General features: G+C 35.6%; 1 protein-coding gene across 1 annotated transcript in view; it reads right to left on the reverse strand.

Annotated features, from left to right (window-relative positions):
• CEP112 (centrosomal protein 112) overlaps positions 1 to 20,873 on the reverse strand; it is a 373,877-nt gene that overhangs the window by 146,377 nt on the left and 206,627 nt on the right. The window contains exon 21 of the mRNA XM_031468925.2: positions 5,985 to 6,215. Coding sequence (XP_031324785.1) covers positions 5,985 to 6,215 — 231 coding nt within the window. The remainder of the gene's footprint in view (positions 1 to 5,984; positions 6,216 to 20,873) is intronic.

Raw genomic sequence — 20,873 nt, forward strand, 5'->3', positions numbered from 1 at the left:
AAAATATTAATACTAAGAACTAGATAAAATAGATATTCTGTTAGGGAAAATATAAATTAGTACAACCTTTTGGAAAAGGAATTTGACCCTGTAATTCTACTGGGATATTAAACTAAGGGAAAAAAATTGAAATGCTGGCAAATTTTTTTGTATAAAGATGTTAATTTTTGCATCAATTTAGACAAAATTTTTTTTTCAAAAGTAAAAGGCAGAGCTGTTTATTTAGTATGCTCTCAGTCAGCTAAGTTAATACAGCTATTGATACGTACATTAAATTATTACTGTTGGTTATCTGTGGGTGTTGATAGTATTAAGGAATTTTACACTTCTCTATTTTCCATATTTTCTAAAATATCTTCTATTTCAAGAAAGGTTATTTTTTGAAATAGCTGGATAGATTTCTGAAGGAATGGTAAATTTTAACTACCAAAGGTTTAATAAAACTTCTGAGAATTACTGACTACCATCATTTAGTAATGTTCTTCAATTTTTCAAAGGTTCATATTTTATGGACTTTGTTTCAATTTGGTTTGAAAAGATTTTAAAAGGCTGGAAAAGCAGCTTTCACTTTGCAAATGTCAATCATTTATTCTCTTGGATTCTCTATTTCAAGTATTTTGACCTTGTGGAGGTATTTCATGTTTCTCTTAACTCAAAGCCATTGAAGATATCATCCGGGTCTAAATTGCTGCTGACAGAGACTCAGGTAGGCTCTGGACTTAGGATTCTTTTATAACCTTAACATTGTGTGTGCTACTGAAACAACCCAGACCCACAGGGAAGGTTACATTTAGATAATTTATTATTCTGGCATTTTTCTCTTCTTTTTGAACCTCAACTTTATACTTAATGAGAGAAAAATCTATTTCTAAACCCCTCACTTCTGACTGGATTTTGAAATGCTAGCAAATATTTAACTTTCAGATTTATTTAAACATAGCAAAACATAAAGCCCTTTACCAGACACAGTGAGATGAATTCAAGGAACATGCACAGTGACACAACAGGCTGGCAACAGAATTACCTACCAGTTTATTAGCGTTAATTCAAATTTTTAGAGTAAGAACTCAAATGTCTACTAATTTTGTGTAGAAAAATTAAAACTATGTTTAAAAAAACTTTATCCTTTGCATTTATTACTAATATGAACAAAATGACAATACTAAACAAATATTTGAATATAAAGATGTGACTCCAAAGTATTTATAATGGATTGAAATCAAATTTGGAGGAATCAATAACAGTTTTTAATTTACTTTTATTACCGTTGATAGTTGCTATGCTGAATTTCTCAGTTCATCATCGTTCTTTTATTCACTTGCTTAACATTTATGAATGTCTACTGTGTACGCGGCACCATGTATGATCCTGAAACTTCAGAAAGGAGTATTTCACAAGGACTATTTCAGGGAACTCACAGTTCAGTTCTTCCCTGCATTTGGAAATCCTTTAACTAGTTAAGGAAAAACATTTATCCATCGGAAATAGAAATTACTCTTCATAGCAGAAACTCAGCACTTGTATTTTATCATATGGACTTTGGGACTGGTTAATTCCACCATCTAGACAAAAACCAAACTCACAGCACTAAACACTAGCCATTTAATGCTCTCATCCTGTTCCCCAGACTCCCTTGAGGGCACCAAATACCTGCGTTCTAATTCACCTCCTTGGCATCTTTATTCACGTCAGCTAAAATTACCATGTTAAAACCTCGTTTTTATCTTCTTGTGTTACTTGGGTTCTCAGTTTAATTCCGGGGCATCCCATTCTTCCAGCCTCATCCCGTTACTTCCCTCCTCTACCTGCAGAGTGTCAATTCTACCTGAGCCAACTCTTTTACATCCTTTCCCTTTCAGCTGCATTCTGGCCAACTGCTCAGCCTGAACCCTGGTGTTTCACTTTTCTTAACATTCCTCACTCTGAGCAGACTACTGTGATGCTTCGCTCAGGATAGAGATGATATCAGATAAACACTCTTCTCAAGTCTTGTTATGGAACTCCTTTGTATCTTTACCACTTCTCTTCTTCCTCCATCCCTCCTTGAAAGTCACGGCTCCTGTCATTAACTAGCTTAATTTATACCAGGTGTGCACCTGCCACGTGCCAAGATTTCTAGACGTGTACAGAAACGAACAAGATAGACAAGGTCCTGCTCATGAGTTTATGGTCTAATGGGGAAAACAGAAAATAAACAAGTGGAAAAATGAAAAGATGAATTCTGGTAGTAAGATGAGTGATGAAGACAATGAGGGGACAGGTAGGTGGGAGAGGTAGGCAAGCCTTTAGGTGGAGAGGTGAGGGAAGGGCATCCTGCGGAGAGCACAGGGATGAAAAGGAGGATGACTACAAGCAAATTGTGGGGAAGAACATTCCAGGCAGAGGGGGCGGAAGAGTAAAGACCTGAAGGCAGGAGAGAGCGAGGCACGTTCCAGGAACAGACCCTCATCTTATGCAGCTGGATCCTCAAGGCCAAGGGGAGAGGCTGGGCCAGGGCTGGTAATTCCACTTGCACCCTCATCTCCCAGACCACAAGCCATCAGTCATCTACAGTTCTCTCCATCATGACCCTCTTCCTCTCCATTAGTCCCTCTCAAGTATTTCAAGACATTTTCAGCCTAAACATACACTTTCCTTAACTCCTGCTGCTCGCTGGAACTGCACCTTCCTTTTAGTATCAGATTTCCCCCAACAATAGCGTATTCACCAATGCCCAGGTCCTCACTCCTCTCTCATGTGTCTTTTGCAACCATGTTCCTGTTCACTCTATCATTTTTCAGGGCTCTGTCCAAGATCATCAATGACTTCTCAGTTTCAGATCCTGTGACCTTTCTTCCACCCTCTTCCTCCCTGAGTTTCTGTCACATTCTTTACAATCCTCCTTTCCAAATACTCTCTTCCTTTAGTTCCATGAAAATACAATCTTCTCATATTCCTCTTACCTTAATGACCCTTCTTTGACTGTTTCCTCCCCGACTTCTTAAATGAAGTCTTTCACAGCTGTTTGTTTTCTGTCTGTTCTCCTCTCCTGAGCGGGCTCCCTCTCTGTGGGTGACTCCTACAGCTCTTTCTTCTACTCCTGACTTTTCTTTGATTATATACAAGTAGTCCTTCGATCACAAGTGAACATCACAACTAGGTGTTGTGATGGCTCTTCAAATACAACTGAAGTTCATTGCCGAGTTCATCCTCTTCCTCCCCAAGCCAGAAACTTCCCACGTTCCCCATTCATTAAGGGCTGAGTTTATACTTAACAAGTCTAATCAGTGCCATCTCTGAGCTCATTCTCAAACATGTCTCCTCTGGCCCATTGTCACTGCTAAACTCTGACTACCTTCCCGCACCTCGAATGTGCCCTCAGGGGCCTCTCATCACCTGGATTAATCCAGTCCCCGCCAACTACTTCTACCGCTATGGCACCTTGCCAACACCGACTGAGAGATTTTCCTAATAATCACTTGCATCTTGACACTTCATTGCTTAAAAACCTTCAGTAGCTTCTCACTGTTTACCCAATGAAGCTGAAACACTTATCATAGCTTTGGAGACTTGCACTGACCCCGAGCTATTTTTCAGCCTGATCACTAACCACTCTCCTTGAGTGACTTCTATGCCACATACATGGTTCGTTTGCTCTTGCTGTTGTTACTCCTTTGGCTTAGAATGCCACCTTGCGTATCTACTCATCAAAACCCTACAAATTACTTACACCTAGTTCAAATGACGTCTCTTCCTGATAATTTTCCCTGATTTTCTTAATTCCCCCCCAACTCACACTCTGCCTTGCATTACAGTTATCCATGGATGCATGTGTGCTCTCCTGTCACTACTGTTGTATAATCTCCTTAATGACACTGTCTTTTCTTCTCTTTTTCCTGTGTAATCCTATAGTGCCTGGAGTAATGCCTTTGGGATATAGAAGATATTCCAGAAATATGTGCCAAATAAATTACTGATGGTTTTTAATACTAATTTCTCTTATTAACTGTAACTTGTCAATTAGTAACACATATAAACCTCTACTTGAAAATTTTCATTTATTAAAAAAATGTAAAATGTGAATATATGATGCAACAAAATGAAAGCATGAATTGTACATTTTATAAGTCTGGCTTTACTATGTTCATTTTTTTTTTAATTCGAGGTGCACTGGTGTCTGAGCCATTTAAGAACATTTCCTTGTAAATACTTTGAACTGCTGGTAGAGACGAGTGAGGCCAAGGTGGGGTGTGTACCAGTTCCAAGAAAGGTGAGTGTAACACCATTTCACTCCCCATCGGTCTCTCTTTTGCTATTGTCAGAGGGCTAAAACTATCGATATATACGGAATACACAAATAGAAGGATGTTCCCCTAATTCCTGAAAATTGGTATATTTTAGCATCAGAGCATGATTACTTTCCACTGCTTTGATGGAATTATCACTAACATCCTCACTTGGATGTATAAAAGGCATCTCAGCTGGGACGTGTCCCACTTGCCCTAATGACTCTCATAGTCATCTCTCCGCAAAGGGAAACTCCATTTGCTTACTGGCTCCAGCAAGTCACCTTGGAATGACTCTGGACTCCTAGCTCTCACTCTCTCTCTCTCTCCCTCCACCCTCTCCCTCCCCACATCAGAACCAACAGCAAACCCTATCAGCTCTACCTTCAGACATAACCTGAATTTGATCAGTCATCACCTTCAGAGCTACGGGCCAGGCCCAAGCATCCATCATCTCTTGTCTAAATTACTGCAGAAGCCTTTTAACTAGTCTCTCTACTCCCATCTTTGCCCTCAGATGCGCAGTCTATTCTCAGCATGCGCAGTCAGAGAAATCTCATTCAAATGTGCCAGGTCATGTTACTCCTCTGCTCAAAACCCACCAAGCTTTCTCTACTCATGAGAGTCAAAGCGGAGCTCTTTCAAGGGCCTACAAAAACCACCAGGGCCTCATACATCCCTTCAGGTTCTTCCCTGACCCCATCACCTCTTCCTTCTCCTCCTCCATCATCATCTCCAGCCACATCGACCTCCTTAATGTTCCTGTAAGAAGCCAGGCTCACTCCTGCCTCTTTAGAGACCTTTTCTATTTATCTCTGAGTTCAGAGCTTGGCTGCCAAGGGCAAAGTTTAAAATCTGACTCTCAGATAATTTAAGCTATTACTACTATAAAGTAAGCACCTTAGGACCACAATCTATGTAAAATTGATGGAGTAGTGCCTAGAATGGTGTTGTATGCTCGGTGAGGACTCAGCATTTAAAGATGAAGAAGAGGTAGAAAAAATAAACAAAATTAGAAGATTCTTACTATACCCTTGCAAAGGGTATCCTTTCCAAGTTTCTTGATCCTATGATATAGATCAGTCTTAAACAGGGGCAATTTACAGTTGTTATGATTAATAGCAATTTACATTTACTACCCGAATAAAATATTTACACTTTTCTAGAACATCAGAAGAACAAATACTTGAAACTGTATCTGGAATATAGGTCAACTCAAAATGTGTAAACATTATACTGACATACAGTTTAAAAATATATAATTCTAAAGAGAGTTCTTCATTTGAAATATCAGTCTGGGAAAATATGTCATCATTTATGTGACACTGTTATAAAAAGCTGTAAAATCTAGAAATGACTATTAGACAATCTAGAAAAGACCTGAAACCTAGTCTTAACTTAGAAAAACTCAGGGTTATAGCCCAAATACCCCAATCGGTATTCTGACAATATCAGAACACTGTTTTATCGAATGTCTATTTAATTACTGTGGAATGAGCTATTCCATACAATCCCTTCCATGAAAGTCAAGGGAAAAGCTAGGAGACCTACCTCCCTTAGACAGACAGCAAGATACTTGGGTTGCTCATTTGAGTAGTTTATAAATTTAAAGAGTTATTCTATGCCCACCACCTTTTGGAAATTAAATATAAGGATTGTAGCAGTGAATTTCAAACATGGGTCTCAACTGTCTATAAAAATCCCAGTTGGGTATCTTACCTTCTCCAGCGTCATCTCTGTCTCAGCAGCGTGCGTCTTTTTCAGCTCTATCTTCATCCTTTCTGATTCAGCCTTCAGTTTGTTGACAGTAGTCTCGTGGTCCCGCGCCGCCCTCTGCTTCTCCTCTTCACGAAGAAGACCGAGCTCCACCAGCTGCTGTTTGCGCTGTGAGTTCACATTAATCAGCTCTTCCCTCAACTTGTGAACTTGCGCCTCCATGTCAGCAATGACCTTGTTTTTGAAAACGGAAAAATGGGCAGAGGATATGAGTAGGAAAGTCATATAAGAAATTGCAAAAGGCTACCAAACATACAAAAAATTCACTCCTTCCTTCCCTCTCTCTCCTTCTTACCTTCCTTCCCTCCTTCTCCAGTCCTATGTCATTTCTTTCTCACTTAGATGCAGATACTACCTTAAACATGTCACCATATACAACATAGTCAGTTTCCCTTGTTTTGAATATCTGTGTAAATGGAATATTACATGTATTCTTCTACAATTTGCTTCTTCAAATATTCAGCATTATGCTTCTGAGATTCACCTAGTACTTGCTATTGTATTTTTGTTTTTATTTCATTGATTTCTGCTCTTATTTCTGTTATGTCCTTCACTCTACATTCTTGGGTTTTTTTATTCTTCTAATCTCGTATTTGGGATATTTAACTCTTTTATTTTTATCCTTTCTTCTTTTTCTGATTTATAAACTTAAGACTATAAATAGCTCTCTAACTATTGCTTAAAGTTTAATCTCTCAGGTTTAAATATATGATCTTTTCATGGCTATTTAGTTCAAAACATTTTTTAACTTTCACTATTATTTTTTCTTTGACTTAATGATCTATTTAAAAGTATGTTTCTTAATTCCCAAACATATGGGGTCTATTAGTTTCCTAGGGTTGTCATAACAAAGTACCACAAACTGGGTGGCTTAAGACAATACTTACTCTCTCAAAGTTCTAGAGGCTAGAAGTCTGAAACCAAGGTGTTAGCAGGGTGGGTTCAATCTGGAGGCTCTGAGGCAGAATTGGTTCCATGCCTGTCTCCAAGCTCAGTGTTTGCTGGCCATCCTTGGCATTTGTTGGTTTGTAGGTTCATCAGTCTAACCACTGCCTCCATCTTCAGGTGAATCTGAGGGTCTGTCTCTGTGTCCAAGTTTCCCTCTTCTTTTAAGAACACTGGTCATATTGGATTTAGTGCTCATCCCTAATCCAGAATGACCTAATTTTAACTTGATTGCATTTGCAAAGACCCTACTTCCAAATAAAGTCACTTTCATGGGTTCTGGATGGATATAAAATTTTAGGGGCGCATCAATCAACTTAGAACATGGAATTTAATGACTGTCTTTTTGTTATTCACTTCCAAGTGCACTGTGGCCAGAGAATGAAGTCTGTATTACATTAATTCTTTGAAATTTGTTAAGACTGCTTGATGGCCATTTATACAATTTTTAAAGCTTCTTGAATGATTGCGAGGAAATATGTACTCTATATTTTCTGAAGTTGTTGGGTGCTGTGTTCCATACAAATCCATTAGTTCAATTTATTATGTTGAAATATTCTATGTCTTACTGATTTTTTTCTTTACTTGAGCTATCGATTACTTAAAGATGTGTTAAAATCCCCCACTCTAATGGTAGGTTTATTTCTCTCTATAGCTCTGTTAAATTTTCTTTTATGTATTTTGAGGTTTTAAGGTCCATGTAAGTTCTATACCTTACTGTTAATTAGATTTTTTGTTTTCAAATAGTGATGCTCAGCCTCTTTTGATTTTGCCTTAAAGACACTTTCATCTGAGATTAACAGATTTTAATAGCAGCTTTTTAGAGGGAAGATAACATTTGTTTGGTATATTTTTAACCACTCTTTTACTTTAAACCTTTTTGTATCCTCAAGTTTTAGATATCTGTCTTATGAATAGCATATATTTTTATTTTTAAGACTTCTTTTAAAAAATTAAATCAACCTTTCTCTGTTAAACGGAGCATTTAGTCCAACTTAGTCCATTCGTTTGTACATGCTAACATATTTGCCTTTATGTTTTCCTCTTATTTTGGGCCATTTGCCCTACCTTTTGTATGTTTTGTTTTTCTCCCTACTTTTCCTTCTTTTATTCTAAATGAATAAATTTTTTTGCTCCTTCAATTTCCTTCTCCTCTCTAATTTGGAAGTGATCTACTATATTTTCTTTCAGTGCTCACAGTAAGAGGCCTCAACACCCAAGTTTCACTTATCAAATTTTAAAGTTAATTATTTTTATATCCTCTTAAACAAAAAAAAAGAAACTCAGGACATTTTAAGCCCTGTTGCAGTCTTCCATACTTATATGCTAGAGTTGTTATTTTCAGTTTGTTTTGTTTTTATCAACTCAATACTGCTAATTATTTTATTCCGTCAGTAAATGCTTAGATATATCCATTTATTGCCACTGTCTTACTCCATCATTCCTTCCTTCCATCCAACCATTTTCCTCTAGCCCCAAGTGCATCCTTTAAGTTATCTGAAGAAGTTTAGTGGCAAGCACTCTCAGTTTTCATTAATTTGAAAATGTTTTTATGGGTGTTGTTGAAAAGTCAGATGCTATTCATTGGAAGATAATTTGCTTTTATCTCTCTGCTTTGAAGATCTTCTCTTTGTGTTTTGTGTTCTTCAATTTTTTTATTTCTCTAAATATGTGCAGAGAAATAAAAAATGTGTAATATGTGTAGATATATTTTTACTTATTCTGATTGGGACACACTACTCCTCTGAATCTGTTTTTGTAAGTACTGGAAAATTCTCAGGCATAACCTATTAATTTAATATCTCTGTTCCACTCTTTATGAACTCACATAGATGTACATTAGATTTTTCCATTCTTTCATTTCACTGAACCTCTCTCTCATATTTTTTTCTCAGATGCTCCTGACAACTGGCTTATAGCTATGAATTTTCAGGGGCACACCCCCCCCAATGCTAACACTGTTTCGAGTTCACTGGTTCCTAACTCACCCACACACGGTGGTTGTGGCCCTTTGGTGCCCCAGCTTTGCGCACGGTGGTATCCTAGATTCCCCACCTTAAGCAAACCCTGGGCTTCGTTTTTACCCGCTGTGCCCAAAGAAAGCCCTCTCAAAATTCAAGTGCACCCAGTTTTAGAAAAGGTCTCCAAGGTGAGAACTGTCTTCAGTGCTCTGCCTACACCTCTGGGTTTCTGTTTTCATTTAGATGTTGATATCTGAGTATCCTCACTTAATATCTTGTGAATATATTCAAGAAGATGTTCTTTAAAAAAATTATATCTAGGCTTTTAATTGTTTTTCAGAGGAAAAGTAGATCAGGGAACCTAGGACGCCCTGCTCCCAGATGAACAGGTAGTTCAGGCTAAGGGGAGTTATCACCATCATCGCCACTGTCATCGTCATTATTGCTGTTGATTCATTAGCTGTGAACACAACACTTCCTGAAACATGACAATAACTGTTCTATGTATGATGTACTTCAGCAAGCTCTGCATGAACCAACATTCCCCTGACTGGAAATCAGAAAATCCAAAAGTGACAGTAATGACAAAAGTTACATTAGGATGCTGGGAACAGGAATACAAAGCTAAATGACGTTGCTTTCCAAATCAAAATATATACAATAAGAGATTACTCTATTTTCAATATAAATCGTGTATCATTTATCTGAATGTTAGCAATTTTACAATTTCTACATGATAAATAATAATTGCTAGTATCTTGAGTATTTATTTTGCACCAGGCATCTTATGTAGATTATTTTATTTACTATGATAGATATTAAATAACCCAACATGATAGATATTAACATACAAAATTTTCCTTTATCTTGGATTGTGGTTAGTACACAGAATTTTAACTACTGACCCCGCCCATCTACACTAGATTGGAAGAGACATGAACTACAGATGGATGGTCAAACACATTAATGTTGGAAGAGAAGAAAGGGTTTAAATAACAAACCTTAGCCCCAGGGTTGGGGGTGATAGGTGCTCCATTTTTATTCTGCCTCCCTGAAGAAAAAGCTGATTTGAAGTGGATGGATGGCCCCAGGGGAATGAGCAAGAGGACTTTACAAAAAAGGCAAGGAAAGTATGCAATGTTTTAAAGTGCATCTGCTTCCTTGTTTCATAGATGCAGTGACATTTGTATACTGGTGGACAGCTATAGACCAACTATCCTGAAAACAAAGCCCCTTGCTCTCTCTCTATTCCCTGTTTTATGATTCCTCCCCTTTGAATACTTGGACATAGTAAGAAAAGAGATGGTTAATTTAATCATGTTCTGAAATAGAGAAGAAATCTTCTAAGAGCCGACAGACTTAGGGAGTGATAACAGTTACGTTTTTAGGAGGCAAAATAGTCTTTTAAAAAACAGTCATCTCAAAATGGCAGACGAGGATGGGCTACTGACTTTGTTTCCCAGAATCAACCATGGAGAAACCACAGGAAGCATGAATCTGAGATATTAACAATTACAACAACCACAACGGTAAAAACAATAGCAAAAACAAAGTCAGAGGAGCTCCTGCAGAGAACAAAGGCTGTCCTGAACTGCAGACTATGTGTCTGTGGAAGGGAAGGGGTTGCAGCCTGGGAAGAAAACCAGGAAACTGTAAGCTGTAAGAAGGGGGATTGAAAGAATGCTTTGTTCTCTGCTCTTGACTCTCCCTTTTGTTGCCATGGGACAATCTTAAGTGTCCCATTGCCATTTTGGAATCAAGAACCCAACGTGACCTTGCGATATCTGGTCAGACCAAGGCAAGCAAATGCCTTGCTGGGGTGAGGAGTTGAAGAAAAAGGTGCAGACTTATCAGAACTTCTGGGGCATTCACTCTTTCACGTTGCCCACTCCAATTTCCAGAACTGATGATATTTAACCTTAGAAACTGCCTCCTCCTATTGCTGTTTATTTCCAAGAGGTTAAAGGTGAATTCCTGAACAGCAGATTTTCCTGAGTAGCTATGAACGGCAGAGGTGCCGCAATGGAGTGCTCTGTTTCAGGGTCTGCCATCTCCCCCTCCTTCCGTAAACTCAGCCAGCAAGTCAAGAGCTAAAGCCTGGCCTTTTGCTCTTTCCAGTAGATGTTACCACTTAGACTGTTTGATAGTTCCAGGGGAATATTAGCTCACTGGCCAAATTAAAAATCCCTGAGGAGTGAAACAACTATCAAAAAAAACCCCCAAAAACCCAACAACTAAATGGCACATATCATCTGAAGCAGTACAGCTGGAACAGGTGGATAAATAACTTTTAAAAAGCATAATAAATAAATAAATATTTATATATACATATATATGTGAGTATATATGCATAAAAGTATACTAAAAAGGGTAAGCAAAGAAATTAGAGACATAAAGCAGGAATAAGAAGTCATAAACGAAGGGAAAAGTGGCGATGACGGGAGAAAGAAACAGTGAGCTATAGCCAACGAACGGAATTATAAACTGCAAAAGATGATCAAATTGAAGGACTCTCCCAGAAGACACCAGGAAAAGGCAGAGATAGGAAATGTAAGAGAGAAGCTGAGATCTGAAGAGGACAGAGGAAGTGACAACATTGTGATAAATGGAGCACAACACTCTGAATGTTTGTGTCCCCCAAAATTCGTATGTTGAAAACCTAATGCCCACAGTGATGATTCTAGGAGGTGGGGCCTTTAGGAAGTAATAAATGCCTTTATAAAATGGGATTACTGCCTTTATGAAAAGAGACCCCAGAGAAATTCCTTGTTCCTTCTACCAAGTGAGGACAGAGAGAGAAGATGCTGGCTGTGAACCCTCATCAGAATGCGACCACGCTGGTGCTTTGCTCTTGGACTTCCAGCGTCCAGAGCTGGGACAAATTTCTGTCCCAACTCGTCGTACTTTGTTACAGCAGCCCAAGTGAACTAAGACATGGAGTCTGAGAAGAAGAGACATGGAAAGATTTTATCCAAGTTCATTCTGATTTGAAAGCCTTTGCTTTTAATCATACACTATACTGTGTCAAAGTAGTGAGAATTTCTCATAAAGAATGGTATTTCTAAGCAGTGTAGTATGTATTTTATTCATTTATCCTTATTGTGTACCTCTAATCCCTAATTTTCACTATGACTAGTACAAAGTTAACATCCCAGTCATAGGCATTAAATCTTTACAAAAAATTAAAAAATCAAAAAATGTTAGTTTTCCAAAGGCACTAACACCATCCCAAACTGAATTTCAGTATTTGTTAATGTATATAAAAATATTTTTAAGGGTATAATCACTGCATAGGTGCTGTTCTACGTTTTCCCACACCTGGTTTTACATCTTTATTCTTATTTATTAGTGTATTTGTTATTTTTAGTGGCTCTATGGTATTTCATCAGTACGATCTATCATAACTTACTTAATCATATTATTTTGAATATTTGTCTTGTTCCCAGTTATTCATTATTACATATGAGAAATCTGTGAATAAATTACAATATTTTGCTTTTAGGTTAATTATCAAAATTATTTGGTCAAAATGTAAGAATAACTTTTTACTTTTTTCCCAAATTGCTCTACAGAAACACTGAATTCATTTCCGGAGTGAACACCAGCATATGCCTGTACCTGTTTCTCCACACCCTGGCCACCCTGCACTCCCTCCTTCTGTGCATTGACTAGGTATGTAATAGTAACTTACAGGAAGGCATTTTACATTGCTGGCAACACTGATATGCACTGGCTTTATTCCAATGGTGATTTTCAAGTAGAAAAACTATGCTGAAAAATGTATCAACTAATTATGGAAGAAATAAACATTAAATGAAAGAACTTAATGCTGAAGCCTTCCCTTAGGTATTTAATATTTCAATCATTAGTATGTGCTGATAGCTAGAGTGGTGAAACTGCCAAGATCAATTTGAAATAGATGTGTTCATTTTTCTTTAATATTATAAATAGTGAGCTACAAAATTTCATCAATGTGACTAATACGAAAGAGCAGAATTATTTTTAAAATTCACAAATTAATAAAAGTTGTGTCCCTAAGAGACAAATCATAATGACAACTTTTACTCCAGCTGACTCTCAATTAAAAACATAGAGGCCAGAAAACGTAGAAGCAACCCAAATGTCCACCGATGGATAAATGGATAAGCAAAATGTGGTTTATACATACAATGAGTTATTTTGCAGCCTTAAAAAGGAAGGAAATTCTGCAATATGCTACAACATATATGAATCTTGAGGATATTATGCTAAGTAAAGTAAGCCAAGTCACCAAAAGACAAATTATGAGTGATTCTTTATAGGAAGTACTTAGAATAGACAAAATCATATAGATAAAGAGTATAAAGTGGGAAAGAGGAGAAAGGAGAGTTATTGTTTAATGGGCACAGACTTTCAGTTTTACAGGATGAAAGGAGTGATGTGATGGATGGTGGTAAGGGCCACACAACAATGTAACTGTATTTAGTATCACTGACTTCTACACTTTGGTGAAGATGGCAAATTTTATATTACGTGTATTTTACCATGATAAGAAATGGATTACAAAACACCCTAACAATATAGACCAGTTTCCTCAGAAAGCTAATGATTCTTGAAACCACTCTGAATCTGACAAATTCTAGAAGAGAAGTGAGAAGTTGAAACATCTTATAAATGATTATGGATGGCCAGGATTATTATACCAAACAAAATTTTAAATGTACTTCATGAAAGCAAAATGTATCTAAGCTAAGGACATATTCATGGTTAAGAAATAATCATTTATCTTATTTTCAAAAGTGAAAAATTATTCTACAGTTATTTTTGGAATAAAGACACACTAACAACTTACTGATATATTAGGTTACCTTTGTACATTCATAGAGTTTACGAGCAATCACCACCACAAGCTGAAATATTTTCCATGTGCCACTCTTTAATTTATAATTATGAATAATTCACAGTTTGTTAGGATTATGATGTGGAAGCCGCTGTGATAAGTGAATTCCAGAAAAAACATTTCCCTAAACAGTTTAGATTATAATATGTAAGCTACACACACACACAAACACACACACACACACACACACACACACACACCATAAGAGCCATACATAAAGACAAAGTGCTGTAAGAGGTCAGAAGAGGGAGCAGTTACTGTGAGCTTGGAAGGATTCTAGAAAACTGAATAAAACTGAATGCATCTGAGATAGACCTTAAGAGATAAATTAGTACCATGTGGGGACAGGGATAGATGTTGGACATTTCAGGCAGAAAGAATGAGCCACATGGAAGAAGAAAAATGGAGCATTAAAGAGGAAGCAAGGAAACTCAGAAAAGAGAAATTTGGTGCAATTATTGAAGGATTCTGAACATGAGCTACAAGAGTTGGATTTCAGGGAACTGAAGAAGCAATGAAGAAGCCTAAATTGGTTTCTGGAGCAGGGTATGTGGGGATACTGACCCAAGAAATACCACTGGATTTGTACCAAGAAAAACTAATCTGGAGGCATTTTGCAAAATAGATTACACACTCAGGAGATGGGAAGGCCAGCAGTGGGGGAAAGAGTGGAATGAATGGGAATACAACTTCAGAGGTAGAATTAAAGGAACTAAGCGACTAAACAAATGTTGAAGGCAAGGAAGAGTGAGGCATATTGGTGATTTAGGATATTTACTTCAAGTAGTTTGCCAAACTAGATATGCTGAGGCACCCTTGTGAGATGAAACAACAGAATCCTGTATAAAATACAGTTTTTCCTCTTTGCTTGTAGGAAGTAAGAAAACATCCAAAGGGAAAAACAAAACAAAAACTACACAAATGTGAAACTGCATGTGCCAAAACCAAGATAATGAGCAGGAAGCCCAATCAAAAGGCAAGATATCTCTCAGGGAAAATATCAGCATTGCAACTTGAGGCGAAAGGAATGTGGTAACTGAACAGGACACCACCCATTAAGCCAGAAATCCTAGAACAGGACTCAAGTGGTTTCAGGTCAGCAGTGTTATCAGCTCCCACCTGAAGCTAAAACAAATCCCCTCTGGAGAGAAGCTTCTTCTGTTTAATGTCTCCAAGTTTCCCACAAACTAAGGATACACCAAAAATGAGCTCATAATTAAAAATTACCACATCAAAAAAAATTACTACATCCAAAAAAATTTACTACATCTAAAAAAAAAAAAAAGAGCTTATAATAAAAAATTACTACATCCAAAAAATAAAAAAAAACCCAGTTGGTAAGAGTCAACAGAAACAGATTCTCACTAGCAAGCTCTTCAGATATGGGAATTATCAGAAAAAATATAAAATAAACATACAAAATAAACATGTATTAAATATTTGAAGAAACAAAGGATGGAATCACAAAATGAGTAAGCTGGAAGAAATTAAGCAAAAATTACCAGATCTGAGAAAGAACCAAACATAATTTCCAAAAAAAAAAAATTTTGTATAAAAGATAAACTGGATGAGTTAAGGCAACTGAAACCTAGCAAAAGTGAGAAACAGTGAAACAGAAGGGAGAGCTTCATAAATTACCCACAATGCAGCAAGTAATATCAGGGAAAAAAAAAAAAACCAACAGTAGTGAGATGTTTGAAGCCATAGTACAGAAAATAAGATCTAATGTGTATCTAGAGTTCCAGAGGGAGAGGAGAGAGAAAGGAAGAAAGTATGAAAAGATGATGTCTGAGGACTTTCCAGAACTGAGGAAAAGCAAGACTCCACAGAAATAATGAGCAGAATAAGTATCAAGTAAGCTGCAAAAATAGGGGGGAAAAAAAAGGAAAGAAAGGAAAGAAATCCACATCTAGATAACAGGCAATAAAATTGCAGGACACAAAATACAAAGAGAAAAACTTAAAAGCAGAAGGAGTAGGGGAGAAACAGATTTTGGTTTCTCATTCCATCCTCCAATGAAAGGAACCAGTAGTCTTTGGACAAAAGACTGATTCTAAGAACGGGCAGAAAATACCTAAGACAAGCCTGGAACATCTTGCTGTGCTAGAAGCAAGGGCGTGCACACTGGTGGAGGCATATCAAAGGGATAAGGGACCAACTGAAAGAGCTCCCACTGGCTAAAGCTAGAACAATCTGAGAAACAAGCATTGGATTATACCCCAAAGATAAAATAAATATCCACAAGTACATACTGATATAAATGATTTAATAAATAAATAAAGGAGAGGAGACAAATCTTCCTTGCAGAAGAATTCCAAATTACAGTAGAAAGCCATTTTACAAATTCCTAATAGACACACCTCAAGATTATCAAAAATAAGGAAAATCTGACAAATTATTACAGCAAAGAAGAGACCAAGGAGATATGACAACTAAAATTAATATGATATTCTGGATGGGATCTGGAACAGAAAAAAAATGCTAGGAAAAAACTAAGGAAATCTGAATAAGGTATGAATTTTAATTAATGATGATGTATTAATATTGGTGCATAATTGTAAGCAACGCACTATCCTAACATAAGATGTTAATAATGGGAGAAACTGTGTGAGATAAACGGAAGTCTCTGATATTATCCTCTCGGTTTTTCTATAAATCTAAAACTGGTTTTAAAATAGCCTATTTAAATTTTTAACAAATCAAAATTCATCTGTTTTTCATGAGACACACTGAAGACATGAAGAGATTGAAACTAAAGAGTTGCAAAAAGTTATACAGTGGAATATTAATAAAGGCCCTCTCAAAATAAGTATCACTAAATGATTTTTAAAATGTCATTCACCAGGGAGACACATCTAAGTTTGTACATGTGCTAAAACAATCTTAAAATGTATACAACAAATTTAGTGGAACTACAGGAGAAAATGGTCAAGTCCACCATTCCAGTAAAAGATTTCATTATACCCATACACACTTACATGAAATTCAAGTGTTAACATGTTGCAAGAAATTGGTGGTGTCAAAGATATTCTTTGACAAGATTGCAATTAAATTAAAATCCATGACAGAAATAGCAATGCAAAACCAAAATAATTTCCCATATACTTGGAAATCTAAAATATACACCTTAAATAATTCATGGTTCAAAATAAAGTTAAGATAAAAATTACAAGTACTTAGAACTAATCTCTGGAAGAAGACACAGGACACTTTACATTTGTACTGTTTTAGATGGAAATGTGGGGGTTACTGCTGACAGGAATGCATGGAGATATTTTATTGTACCTATTTTTATGACTTTTAAATTTCAACTGGTGTTAACATATTTTCTAATCAAAATAAAACTACAACATTCAAATTCTTAGAAATGATTGATAATGAACATTTTTTTATCAAATCATGAAAGATGAAATAAAAGTGAAGGAAATATGTAGCCTTAATATGCTATTTATTTTTAAAAGACTATTAATGAAATAGGCAACTGATTTAAGAAATGAGCAAGACAGAACAATTTCTGATAAGACTGATGAAGCAAACAAGAAAGAAGGCACAAATCAACAATATGAGGGATGAAAATGAAGTATGGCAATATTATCTAGAAAAAAGATAATAACTAATATTAAAATTTTAAAAGGACATACTACAGAACCATTAGAGATTAAAGAGACAATACTACTATAAAAATAGTATGCCAATAATTGAAGACCCTAGGTGAAACAGATTCCTAGGAAAATATAAAATTTCAAAAGAAGAAACAATCAACTAAAGCAATCTAATTAAAGAAACTGAAAGAACAGTTAAAAATCTTCCGACAAAGAAAACACTGAGCTCAGGTAATTTTATAGGTGAGTTCTAGAAAAATCCCCAGGAGATGGATCATTCTAATCTTTTACAAACGTTTCGAGAGAATAGGAAATGAGATATCTACACTTAAACTACTTCAGAAGTCATAATATGATACCAAAGGGTGACAGGAATAGGAAGAGAGATAAAAATTATAGGCCAGCTTAGTCACGGACCAGACATAAAAATCTTAAGTAAATTAATAGCAAACCAAGTGCAGTAATGTATAAGAATAAAATAAATAATCACCAAGTTGCAGAGAATGCAAGGGCAGTAGAACATTTATAAAATTCTATAAATGCCAATAAATACCAAATTTAGATAAAAAGAAAAAACCCTAAACTATAAAAAATTTACCAAAACTAACTAGAAAAAACTGGAAAATGTGAAGCACCCTATAACTATCAGAAAAATTTAAATAGTAGTCAAAGTCTTTCCAGAAATAAAATATCAAGCCCAGATGGCTTTATTGGCCAGTTCGACCAAATATTTAAGAAACAAATAAGTCACTCTTATACTAATTCTTTCAGAGAATAGAAAAAGAAGGATTATTCAGGCTAGCATAACATCAATTAACATGTCCAAAAAAGAAAAATCTCAGGTCAATCTTTCCCAACATTTATTAGCAAATTGAATCCAATACATTGTGAAAAAACTGGATGGGACATAATGCTGGTTTAATGTTAAACAATAATCTATAATATGATCTATTCCATTGATGTATTAAAAGAAAGTCATATGATTATCTCAATATACAGAAGAACATTTGATAAAATTCCATCATAGAAACTCTTAGCAAAATAGGAATAGAAGAGACTATTCTTAACCAAATAAAAGGTATTTACCAAAAACTCAGCACATTTATTCATTCTTTATTGTGAAATTTTAAAACAGCTCTTTTAAATCCAGGAAGAAGCAGAGAATGCCTGCTACCACTACTTGTACTCATAAGTGCATAACAAGAAAAAAATAAAATGAAAACAAAGCCGTCTTTAATTATGGATGCTATAGCTGTCTATTGAGAAAATGCAAAATGAATGTACAAATTACTAGAAATAATAAGAGTTTAGAAAGGCATCTGAATAAAAGATCAATGTTTAAAAATCACCTGTAGCTTTTACACACTGGAAAAAAGTATAAAACACTATTTACAACTATGTATAATGAATATAAGTTTCTCAGAAATAAGTCTTCCAAAAGATGTGCAAAAGTCTAAAGAAAAAACTATAAGCCTTTTTGAAAGATATTAAAGAAGACATAAATAACTGAGAGACATATCACAGTGACGGAAAGTCTCTCCATCAGTTTTCCCCCAAATTGATCTACAGCTTCAGTGCAAGTCCAATTAAAATTCCAACAAAAGTTTAAAAAAAACTTGATAAGCGGAATCTAAAGTGTACAGGGATGAACACAGTATCATGATATTCCTACAGAGGGACAGGTGGTGTGGCATTCCACAGCAGAAATCAGGACCTAAAATAATGTTACTAAGTTAACAATGTAGTATCACCATAGAGAGTAGAAAAACTTGACTAATGGAACATAATGGGGAGCCTAGAAACGAGCACACATGGGACAGAGCTGGCCTGTGGTTTACTGGGGGAGTGCTGAACTAGCCTAAAAACTGCTAAGATAAGTTATTCATATGGGAAGAAACAACAATGGATCCGTTACACAATAGACAGAAATAAATTCTCTCCATTCCCAGGTATATAATTGACATAAAAGTGGTTATTCAGACTTCAAGGAAAGACAGCATATATATTAAAAAATCAATTGTCAAACATGTTATAAAAATACTGTTGGATCAATAAAAATAGTATTTGGAAAGGTTTTATAGAGGTGTCATTTTATAGAGATTAAATTTATAGCATGCATAAAACTACATCTTACATGAGAACCTATGTTTATTATAATTTAAAAACTGAAATTCATCTAAATACTTAAAATAAAAGCCAACTTACTGTATAATTACATCCTATAATGTACAATATTATCTTTTAACATATTTGGAAATTTATAATTTCAAATTAAGCCAAGTGTTATAACATTATTTTATATGTGAGTAAATTTTTTGGCTGAGTTTTTATAATAAAAGTTTATACTTTTTAGTGTTTTTATAGGGCTAAAAAGCTTTTCAAGTGTGTTCCCGTATATCATAGGGAAGACACATAGTTGATCAAAGTAGAAGAGAGACATATGAAGAGATGGAGGTAAAGTCACATAAAAGCCTGGATAAGAAACCAGGTCTTCAGATTTCTAAGGCAGCATATTACCTGTTTATTAGCTGCTGCATCTAGGCTGCAAATAGAACTTTCTTGACTCATAATGCCTATGTTCTACCAAATGGAAAATATTTTTTAAATCCCTCAGTTATTGAGAGAGATTTAGAACTGAGCCAGCAGATTTACCTTACAGTTATTCAAAATTTTCTCTGAGATCAATATGCATATTTAGCATATTTAAAGTATACTTGTGTTTTTGGACTCTTGTTCTACAGTTATTAGACCTAGTAATTAAAAATATAATCATTAACCCACCTTGTAGTTCAGTGAAAATATTACCTCTGTAGCTTGTAAAAATGAGAAAGGGGCTTTACATTCTCCTAAATTCTAAAAGAATAGCTTAGCTCTGGAAGGAATTCCATACACAAAACCAAAATGCGGTGTCATTGATCATGACACTACTAAATTACATGATGAAAGAGAGGATAGAGTTTATAGGAAAGGCCAGAAAAAACATAATTTGATTAAAATTTTTAGAACAATTAATACTCAGTTTTGGAACATACTACACAGGGCTTATGTCAAGAAATAAAATATATTTTTTACCTGCAAAAGAAGAGTACTCTAAGTATAGAATAAAAAAAAGAAAGAAATAGGGTGAAATATAAAAGAAAAGCACTCATTAATTTACATGCCTATCTGGAGAAAAAAACTTCAAAAGAAGAAGTAGAACATGAAATGAGTCACATGAACTGGCAAACATTATGGCTGCATTTGTTTTTCTGTGAATAATGACGGTACTACTAAAAATTCATAACTGATGTTGAAATTTCTGGTTTTATTCTAAAAGAACCACCCAAATCATCCAATTGAAAATAGGTCTTGAGGAAAGTGAGTGAAAACCCATAGCAGTTTGCTTTTAGGTTAAGTTACAATTAAAAGGGAGAAAAGGAGGTTCATACCACATTGGCCTATTTTC

This window comes from Camelus dromedarius, chromosome 16 (assembly GCF_036321535.1).
Source record: "Camelus dromedarius isolate mCamDro1 chromosome 16, mCamDro1.pat, whole genome shotgun sequence".
In the NCBI taxonomy this organism is placed as follows: domain Eukaryota; kingdom Metazoa; phylum Chordata; class Mammalia; order Artiodactyla; family Camelidae; genus Camelus; species Camelus dromedarius.